At 41.6% G+C, this 11195-nt stretch overlaps 1 protein-coding gene across 2 annotated transcripts in view; it reads right to left on the bottom strand.

Moving 5' to 3' along the window:
* Positions 1-6290, bottom strand: part of MRPL3 (mitochondrial ribosomal protein L3) — a 28976-nt gene extending 22686 nt beyond the window's left edge. Inside the window, exons 1-4 of one of the 2 annotated variants that reach the window (XM_026099521.2) lie at positions 6133-6289; positions 4328-4506; positions 3194-3285; positions 2278-2376 (exon numbers count right to left, since the gene is read on the bottom strand). In XM_026099521.2, the coding sequence (XP_025955306.1) occupies positions 2278-2376; positions 3194-3285; positions 4328-4506; positions 6133-6230 (468 nt within the window). In that variant the 5' untranslated portion in view covers positions 6231-6289. Of the gene's footprint in view, positions 1-2277; positions 2377-3193; positions 3286-4327; positions 4507-6132 lie in introns of both variants that reach the window. The other variant, XM_064506402.1, reaches the window with a different exon arrangement.
* Positions 6291-11195: the final 4905 nt, after the last annotated feature.

An 11195-nucleotide genomic window follows, 5' to 3' on the forward strand; every position in this document is an offset into this window, starting at 1 on the left:
TTTAAAATGTAAGTTAGTTGGTTTTGAAAACCTGTGTGTTGCCCTTCCTTTTCTTTTTAAAAATATATAAATAAGTGTAATGAGAGTAGTGGAAGTTTTGTGAAGAATGGGAGGAGCAGGATGACAAAGCATCTCTGACTTAATTGGACATAAAACAGAACTTTTGCATTTATAAACCCATCTTCCTATTTGAGGAGGAAATGTGGATTTGAAGTCTTTGAAGGTTAATATTTTTATTGAAATTGATTTGTTAACATGAACTTATAGTAGAAAACATTTAAAATACCATTTTTAGAAAGTCATCTATTAAATATAAAATCCCCTCAAAGGCCACAAAAACTTGATGAATTAATGAAAGATGACTCTCAGATTATAGTAGCATACATAAGGATTTAAAATAAATCAAATTCTTTCTCTATTAAATGCTTGCAAACCAATGCTTTATTTCCACCACTATGTAAAACTGCCTTCTTAGAAAACAGCAAGTTGAACACTGTGCTCAGCATGGATGTCTTGAAAGAACTACCACAATTGAAAGAAAGCACAGTAAAGTCAAACGGTAAAAATCACTCACTTCTAAAAGTCCTACTATACTGTTTCATTGTTCTACTTCGACAATAGAAACAGATTTTCCTCAAGCAATCAAGTCATAGAGATGTATTTCTACAAACAAAACACTGCAGTCTTTACAAAGCCTTGCATTACTGCAAAAATATTGAGTGAACTCTCAAGTGTTTGTATTTGAAGCCTATTATATCTTCCAGTATTATAGAAAAATGATCAATAAGTCAGCAGCATATAAAATATGTTTTAAAATAACTGTTAACACACTGACAAATTGTACTTTTTGAGAATATTTTGAATTAAAACAAAATCATTAAAAGACTCAGTCTAATTGTAACATAAATCAAGGTAAGAAGAAAAAAACTTATTGCTAAGAATGTGAATATTGCTTATCATTTTTAAACAATCTGACACTTAGAAGAAACATATGAAACACTCTCTGTTAATGAAATTACCAAGGGAATCATTACACTGATTTCATTAAGATCAGTAGCTGTGAGGAATCTGAGGAAGACAGATGTTCCTACGAGGAATTAGCAGAAGATGAACTGCTTATGCTAATACAATACAGAATCAGTCAGCTTTCTTTTAATTATCACATTCAGACACTTCAGAGAAAAAAAGAAACATACAAAAGTAATAAAGACAGGAATGATTCAAACCATTATTTAAACCGTAGAGAGACAACATTTGCTGGTACCTCAATAAATAAAAGGGTTCAGAAACTGCACACGCCAGATTCTTTCTTAAAAATTATGTAGTTTACTCAATGATAATTATTAAGAGCTCAGACTTAGGCCAAGTCCTGACTACAAATTTGTCTAAGAATATTTAGTCAACTTTCTTTATTAAAAAAATGTAAGTTTAACCAAATTAATTAGGAGCTAATTTGGAAAAAAACTACTTCTAAGAGAAGTATAAACATAATTCAAACCATTAAAAAACCCTTGAGTTGACATTTTAAGTAGTTCTGCTTTCAAGAAAGTTTCTCTAGCAATAAGCTGTTTAAATAGAAATCCTGTTTTCTTCCTTGTTCCCTGCATATTACTCAGAAAACTTACTGAATAACTGCTAGTGTCATCTTTATAACAATTTCAACAGTAAGCTATCTGATTAAAAATTTAAGTTTTAAACTTTCCATTCAGTAAAGCTATATGCAAGTGAACAATCTCAACAGACTCATGGAAAAATTACAACAAAAGCAAATAAAACAGTATAGCAGAGTCAACCACAGAACAATGTCATCTAAAAACTGATGGAGCCTGATGAGGTCACAACAGATCTTTAACATGTGTATCTTGCAGTCTTGGTCCCATATCGCATCCCCACAAATGTGGGGAAGACATCTGTTGTTTCTACACTACTAAGGGCTCTGCAGACTCATCCATGACCATGAGATGCTTTGCATCAAAGCAACTTCCAAAACCCACTGCCTTCTTACAGTAATAAGGGGCAAGAAAACTTCAGCAAGTTGTCCTCACCTCCTAGACTCTCAGGAAGAACAATCAGAAATAGGTGAGAAAAGACCTATATTTGTGCCACTTAGCCAAGAATTGAGACTACCATTAAAGAAAGAAGCAAGGGTGAATCTGACAAAACATCTGTTCCAAGATCTACATGTCTGCAAATGAATCTCTCAGAGAAGTCTATTCATGCTATTGTAGTACTGCAATGATGACAGAAACAACTAAACATCCAAAGCAGTTTACTTACCGAAAAAGGAGACGCATTTTTCCCTCCAACAATTAGCCTAGGTGATTTGCCACCTGAATCTTCTTTTGAAATGTACTTTAAAACATGACAATCTTGCACCTTAAAAAAGAAAAAAAAGTCTTAGAACAAATACAGCTGCTTGTACTCAGATAAACGCTATTAAGAGATTATCAAAATAAGTCAAGAAAAGCCAGTCTCAGATTTCATTTGTGCTCTTTTAAAATCAGATGCAGAATACAAATAGAGGAAAGTGCTAACTTTTTATCACACACTTTTTTCCCAACCCACCTATCTTAGGAAAAACATTAGCAGGATACAAACCATATTTTCATGAATTCTCTAGAAATCGAATCAACTTTTACAGCCACCTTTTACCTGCAAGATGTGTAAAATCTTGACCAAATGCTCCTGCAAAACATACAACAAGAAGGGTCTACATTATTGACTCCTATTCCCTTGCACTGTAAATGTGAGGTCCTTCACAGCCTCAGTTTGTTATATGGCAATAACAGGTTGGCAAAGCAGCCTCATCACAGTAATATCTGCCAGAGTACACAAAGAAGCAGCTTCAGGGCTACAAAGGCTCAGCAAGCCAGGGAAAACCAATTCCCAAGTGCCTGCAGTTGGCAAAAAGAAGTGAAGTGGGGAGTGAATCCCAGCTTTATGTTGTCCTCCCTTCTTTCCTCCCTCATGCACACGATGCACAGTTCTGCATCACTGAATATCCGACGTAGAAGGCAGACAGTTCCTAGAAAATTTAGAGTATAGAAACAGAGAAAAGGCACAGCATGCTATGCATGCTGAAAGGAATCTTTGGGATTTCCTACTCTGCAAATGTAGTTTCATCTTGCAGGAAACTTCTGGTTAACAATCTGAATACAGTACAGGAGATGAAATTCCACATGATTTATTTCACCTTAAGTAGAGTGACTACATGCTTCTCTCCTGACTTGGTCCATATTGGCATCATTCCCAATTTTATGGCAACGACACCAACTCTGATGGAACCTGTAGACCAAAACAGAACATGAATGAAACTCCACACTCAATTTTTGAAAGAGCCAGTCTCGTGACCTACAGAACATCCTGCAAAGCGTCTTCAACTCAAGACTTCTCCTAAGGGCCAGATCAGAAGAAGGTGAGAAAAAAACCTTGTGGCTAGGCTTGGAATAACCCGCTCCTTTGTTTTTAACATTACAGCAGTATACTTGCACAAATGGCCTTTGATACAATGTGCAAAACAGTTTATCATTAAGATCAGAACAAACAATGCTTCAGGCTCATTTTTGGTGAAAAAAATATGACTCCCATGTAGAATCCTAGAGCCAAATTAACTAATAAAAAGATTTCTGTAGTAGATTCCTCCCATCCCAACCTTTGCATTTTTTGTCACTGTAACTGTATAGCAGGGGCACTCTCTTAAGGCTTCTGACAGTCCACAGCTTGAAAAATAGAACACATAAGATGAAGAATAAAGCCTTTTCACTTTCAAAAATCCAAACACCTCCCTAATAGATAAGTAAATGTAATACATCAGTTCTCTAAAAAACATTTCAAGTATTACAATGTGTTATTTTAGAACATAGTTTTTAATCAAAATCATCACTTTGTGAGTGCCATTTCTGCACAAAGACAAGATAACAAACTTGGCATTCATCAAAAAGACCCCCTAGAATATAAAGTACTTGAACTTGAAAATGTTCTTGTAACTATTGCTGGACTCCGAAGAAGAAGATACAACATCACTTCAGCAATCTGAAAGTCTTGTGGATTAGAACACAACATAAGGAATTTGGCTCTTCAAAGGTTCACACTGTTTGACAGCAACCAACAACATGGTATTGAGTCTGTGAATCCACAAGAAGATCCTCAGGAACAACAGGAAAACAGAACAAAGAATATTTTGTTCCTTGCAGAGGTTAAGGTGATTGAGGAAACAGCAAAAAGGACGATGCTTTACAAGACACAAGCTTGATGTTACTGCATGGAACAACATAACCTAAAACAATTATAGCATAAGTTTGTTTTTTTGCAATAGATACTTTCTCACCTGGTTTCCACTCATTCAATGGCCATGGTTCATCTTTCAGAGGGCACAGCTTGCTGGCTGTCTGAGCTTTGTACTCTTCTGCAGTTATCTTCTTGAGAAACTCAACATTCTCTTCAGACAGATGCTCACTCCACCACGTTGTACTGTTAACATGCCTGACCACAAAGCCCAGCTGTCCCCTACGCAGTGATGGGAAAAAGTTTAAATGTCTCATCAGTTTATGTGTCTCACAACATGTATGACTGTAATGATATAATCTAGTATATATTACATTATGTAATATAGTTAACAGTCGTAAAGTCCGAGATCCTACTAGTAAGCTATTCAGCCATCATCACTCAAACTGGACCCCTGACCACCAACACCTAATTATTTGTCATGCTTTCATCTAACTTCTAAAGTATTCTAAAAATACACTGAAGGGAAGCAAATAACAACAAATGAAGCAACAACTCCTTCTGCGATAAAAACCCTGGATCTGTGGATGAAGGGAAAACAGCGGATGTCATTTAACTTGACTTTAGCAAGGCTTTCAGCACAGTCTCCCAAGGCACCCTTCAATACAAGCTAGGATGTCAGGATATAGACACTGGGCTACCAGATGGGTGAGAGCCTGGCTGGATCATCAGGCTGTGGTTCATGGCTTGTACTCTGCCAAAAGCAGGGTTCCTCAAGAGACTATTTGGGGGCTTGTCCTGTTTAATGTCTTTCTCAATGGCCTGTAAGAAGAGATGAAGTACACCTTTATGAAGTCTGTGAATAATGTTAAATTGAAGGGAACAGTTCAAATGCTCAAAGGCAAAGCCACCATTCAAAAGCATGGGCCAACAAGGAACCTGAGGAAATTAATAAAGGAGAAATTTGGAACAGGGGCCCAGAGAGGTCACACAGTCTCCATCCTTGGAGGAGCCCAGGATCCAAGTGGTCAAAGCCCCGAGCAACCTGGTGTGACCTCATGGCTGAGGCTGCTTGGAGCAGGAGGTTGGACTAGAGACCCTCTGAGGTCCCTTTTACCCAGACAACTCTGATTTTATGTTCACTGCTACAGTTTAACCACAGCTGCATGCAGCAGTTTATCTATACTATCATAATTTTGTGACTGCCATGGGGAAAAAAAAAGGCTAGAATGTGTGTTAATCCTCTGCAAGGAAAATGAAATACATGATTCTACAACATGGTTAAAGAAGGTTTAAACTACACTGCTGGACTGTGCTTTGAAGTGGATGAAAAGCACCCAAAAATCCTGCACCACCAGCACAGCCGTGAATGAAATAACATTTAAAACTACGTAAGCCTTCACAACACTGAGCACCTTCCCCTATATTAAGTTAAAGATGAGGGCAGACCGTGCTGCGTGTTACATTTAAACAGTTATTTCTTCTTTGCAGCCAAGTGAGGGCATGCACATGGCTACCTGCTGACAACAGGCAGCAACTCAAAACACAGCAAGTGATGTCGCTCGCTGCGAAGCGAAGATGCTTTGGCTACAAATAGGCATATACTGCCACAGCTCCCACGCAAACCGCGCTAGGCCTGAGCGCCCCGAAAGCTCACCAGGGCCCTGCCACCCTCCGCGCTCATGAACTCTCCGGACGCCGCACGGGGCCGCCGGGCCGCGACCTGCGGGCAGGCTACGCCCAGAGGCCTCCAGGCGGCACCGGCGGGGGAAGGTGCCGGCGAGGGGGCTTCACCCTGGAGCTGCGACAGCCCCAAGCCCCCGCAGCGCCCCGGCTCCGCTCTTCCCGCCGCCGTCTCGCCCGCCCCCCGCGGCCGGCAGCCCTTCCCCCTCTCAGGCCTCCCGCTACCTGTCGGCGGAAGCCACCGCTGCTGCCAGGAGCGGCCTCCCCGGCCCCCGGGCCCACAGACGGGCCCCCAAGCGGCCCAGCAGCCCCCAGCCCGCCATCACGCGCCCGTCGGCGGCGGCGCGGGCTGCGACTTCCGGCGCGGCACGGTCCGCCAGCCAAACCCTCCGTGCTCCCTCTAGAAAGAAGGTTCCGGCCTGAGCGCTTCGCCCGGGTCGGGGGGAGGAGGGCGGCAGAGCCGCGCTACCAGGGGGCGGGGGGGGCCTCCCCCCCTCCCCCGCCGGGAACGAGGCCCGGCAACGGCGAGCGGCGGCGGCGGCCGTTTTGGGGGGTCGCGGGACTCCGCGGGGGGGTGTTGTTGCACACTGGTTTCTAGCGGCTGCCTTAGGACGTGGCGGCTGCGGACTCTGCCCATCTTTTCCCCGGGGAGGTGGGTCTCGAAAGAGGTGGCAAAACCCAGGTCACGTCCTTGGAGGCAACGGCCATGGCATGGGGGATCTGCTGAGGCTGTGGCCGGGAGGAGCTGAGCTGCCTCGGAGCCTGGGCCCCTGCCAAAGCCGCCGGGGGAAGATGCACCCAGGCAGCAGGTGTATGATGCAGACCTGCGTGTGAAGGTCCTCGCTACGGTATCTTCCCCAAAGATCACGGCCAGCAGTGTGTCACGGGACCGCAGGATGCAGCACTTCACTTGCTTGCCCGGTGTAATAACGCAGGCCTTATTTCTACTGCCAGGCTTTTGGATGCTGAGTCTTGCCCCCCTGGGGCCCCGTGAGGGCACGTTGAACCATCAGCCCATGTGCACAGCAAGCCAAGAGCCTTCTGCCTTCTTCTGAAAGTCCACAGAGAAGAGCTTTTGCAAGGACTAGAAGCTCTTGCCCTGCCTTGCTCATGTGCTAACATGCCTGAAGTGTTTTTGTATTGCTCCATGCTGAATAGATATCAGGAAAACTAGGTTAGGATGATTCAGTAATGTTCATCCTCCAAGTTATTACATTGTTGCTGTTAATCTCATCCTTAAGATGGGTCCTTAAAGATTCTTGAAGGCTACAATGCAGAGATTCTCTTTTCTATTTCTGGTTTCATAACCATATATGTGCATACATACGTGCACCCACGCACACACAGGCCCAGGCTCCTCTTAAGTTAAATCAGTGTTAAGTTTTCCATTGACCTCTATGAAAACGTCAAGAGAAAACTCAAAAGTTAACATAAAAACTCCCAAACAAAACCAGGCATAGTATATGTCAACCTCCCTCCCACATCAGTGGTCCCAGCAGCTTTGCAAAGCCCCCTAGATTTAGTTTCCCCTGCAGCATGTAGCCTTGCAGCTCGAGCTGACTTAATTTGCGGGTGGCTGCTCTGCTCTGCTTTAAACCTTGCGTTGCCCAAGCTGGAGTGCAGCAACGTGACGCTAGGGCAGAGCCCAGAGACAGCAGACAGCACTGCTGGTTTACAGTCATCCTGTTGATTGTTGAGAGTGCAGTGGAGACACAGATTTGATTCAGCAGAGATCCTGCAGTGTTTAATCTGGCAAGTACCCAGAGGATATTAGAGGGCCTATGCATTGCAGTGAGCTTGCCTGTGTGCCATCTTGTCTGCAGGCTGCTTGACACTGTGCTTGAAGGGGAGGGAGGAGGAAGGAGGGCAGGTCAGCTCCCCACAGACATAGACACACTGGCACTTGCTGGTTGGCTTATAGATAGAAGATTGTTACATCTTGTGTCCTAGAGACCAAAGTCCCTAGGAAGTAGCAAAATGCTATTTATTCCCATTTTAAAGATGTGGAAACAAGGCACACAGCAAGATTAAGTGACTTGCCAAGTCATGGTGGATGTTCCCAGCTAGAGAAGAGGGCTCTCCTGATGCTAGCTAGCCTTTTTGTCACAATATGATGCTTTTCTCACCTAGGGTGCTGCACAGCTGAGGTGACTGAGGATCTCATGTATAGTAACTTCTAAGTAATACATGGGAGCGTACACATTTCTAGAGAGGAAAGATTTGGAGGCTGTGTTCTTTGATTTATTATTAAATTCTAAGTATTTCTTCCTTTGGACATGCTGATGTAACATCAAAACTTTTTTTTTGGTGCATGCAGCTTTTCATGATACTAAAGCGTCATCAGCACTTGTTGATTTTGTGTGTGTGTGTGTGTGTGTGTGTGTGTGTGTGTGTGTGTGTGTGTGTGTCTGGATGGCTGCAGGTTTGAATGCAATCAGTGGGACAAGAATTCAAGAGCCTCTGAACACCACAGTAAAAAGCTTCCTGCACAGCGGTAGAATTCACATTTTTTGAAAGAGAAGGAAGAGAAAGAAACAGTGCCTATCCCAAAATAAGCTTCCCTGCCAGTACACTGCCATGAGTATTTTTCAGGAGCTACAGCACTGAGGAAATGAAAATACCACTTTTGAACCTGCAGCCTTGACAAGAGGGAAGTTGCTTAGGTTTCACCTGATTTGGTTTGGGGATCTCCCTAAATATGCCATGAAATGGGAAGGGGAATAGGAAAGAGAGGCTGTGAGTCCAGCCAGCTGACAGTTTGCAGTGAATGTGACAAGCAAATGCACAGCTGGCCTGACCAGTATCATTTAGATAGCTCTCTAATTGCTGAAATACCCTCCAGTGAAATGCTGTCCCCCCTTCTCAGCCCACTGCTGCTGGTACAAGTAAGACCTATGAATGAAGGAGAACATATTGTGCTCTAAGTGCATCTGCCCTGTGGTAAATAGCACTTCCTATAAATAAAAAGGGGGGGAAAAAAACCCTGAAAAATGCACCCTTATCCTAGACATCCTCCAGCTCATCTCTCTCATTCCAAAAATGTGAATGTACCTCTGTATGCTATGTGACTTGAAATTTCCATGCTACTTAGGAATAAAGGGATTTTCTGTAGTATCAATTTCACTCTGGAAAGGATGGAGGTATGTTTGGATTTATATAGCCAGTGTGAGTGCAAGACCCGTAATGCCAGATGAGAAAGTTCAGTTTGAATAACAAGTTGAGTTGTTCTTTCTAGGAGGAAGCTGTGTCCTGTCAGTGCAGCTGCAGACCCAAGCTGAAGGAGGCAACTCTGTTTTGCTCATCAGCAAACATCCTACTGCAGTACAACAAGGAGGCTCAACAAGCCACGTGCCCTTCCATCGCAATATTCAGTCTGTGAGTAAACCCAAGGGTTGCATACTTGCAGGGCTCCACCATGTAAATCTGCTCAGAGACAGGATCTTCCACTTACGCATTTGTTAAGAGTATCATCTCCACAATCTGGAACAAGCCTTGGCTCAGATCACTGTTCTTCATTGCACTCAGAAACAGATCAATCTGCAAAATTTCAACTGTCAATCAGTTGGGTAACTTTGATATTTGGAGACTAAAATAGAAGACATGTTTCACAGGCATACTATTATTATAATCATTTTTATTATTTCATTTCCATTTCATACCTGTAGACCCTTTCATCAAATGCTAGAGAACACTGTATTGCTTATCACGGTAAGAACCCTACAAGGATAGGTTTTAGCTTAAGGTAATATGTAATTAACAATATATTGGGGATTTTTTTTTAAACTGAAGGCTTATTTTTCCCTAATTAACTGAAAGTAGAACTTGGCTCAATATTTGACTCAAGAATTATGGACATTAACATATTTTAGGCTAATAGGGATTATGAATTTCTTTGAGTATTCTGGGACTTTTGTGTATTGTATCAGATTTTTGAGAGACAGTAAAAGGGAAGGCAGGATTGCAGTAGACAGAGGAGATATTTTTAGATGATCAATTATCTCAAAAGGACAAAATATAATTTATTATAAAGGACTTTTCAGAATCTAAAATGATCCATCAAAAGGCAGTAGAAGTTTGAATTTTCATCAAAAATGTGCAAGAGAATTTGACTGCAGTTCAGCCTCAGGGCAGAATGGCCTTACGAAAACCCTAAGTAGACGGAACAGAAGGGAAAAATGCTATTTCAGAGTTGTATTCATACATTTAATGATATTACCCTGCACAAAGCCCATACTGTCTTATTACACTGAGTAACCTGAAGCAATGAGAATAATATTCAAAGCCTAATTAAAAATCCTTTACCATATGGCTAGTTTTGCTTTCTGTGCATTCTCTTATATCTGCCCACACACTATTATGTGTGTTTTACATGCTGGAATCCTTACAGATTGAAAGAGATTTCCAACTGATTTTTTAATATCATGGAGGTGTCCTTTCATATACCTTGAGGGCTCATATGGAATTGCTGATCCACATCACCACTGATGATGATTTGTTTTTAAGCAGACCGTGTTTATAAGTTGGATTGTGTGAAGTCAACAGAAAGAACTGCAAGATCTGCAGTTCTCTTGAGAAACTTACATAGACCATTTCCGTACATGAAAACAATTAATGATTTATATAGCTCAGCATACAGTAACTGTTGAACAACCGTCTGTTGATCTCTGCCTTTTACGTGATGCTGAATTGTAGAAGCTCCATGTAACACCTCTGATAATGAATCTCTGTAGTTAACCAAAACCATGTAACCACAAACATTTCACTGATCAGTTTAACCAAAGATCGTATGTACCAGGAGAACTATTTCTCCAATTCCTGATTTTTTTTTGCTGAAAGTTTTCTTATACGGACAAGAGGAGAACCATAGCTAAAATCTGGGCTTTTGAACTCCAAGATAAATAAATGCTTTTAATATAGGTCTGAAAATGCTGGCATAGTGCAAAAGAGAACTAGTAGAATGGAGATCTCCAGCTGTTTCAGATCAGATATTCACTGCTCTTAGAACTTTAGAAATAAGTTTCTTATGGGGAAAAAAAGAGGAAAAAATACGTGTTCAAGATTTTGAAATTTGAACCCTCAAAAATTATTCCAGATTGGAACATAATAATGTTAATATTTCCCCTCTCTCTCAAAGAAAAGTAGAAAATATAAATTCAGGACCATCCAAATGTTTCAAGTTTATATCACCACTTAAAATAATTTCATTTCAATAGGGGCTATTAATACAACATTTGCAAAAAGATATGTGCATAAAAATAGATATTTCCATATAACATAACCACCTAACT

Source organism: Dromaius novaehollandiae, chromosome 2 (assembly GCF_036370855.1).
Source record: "Dromaius novaehollandiae isolate bDroNov1 chromosome 2, bDroNov1.hap1, whole genome shotgun sequence".
In the NCBI taxonomy this organism is placed as follows: Eukaryota; Metazoa; Chordata; class Aves; order Casuariiformes; family Dromaiidae; genus Dromaius; species Dromaius novaehollandiae.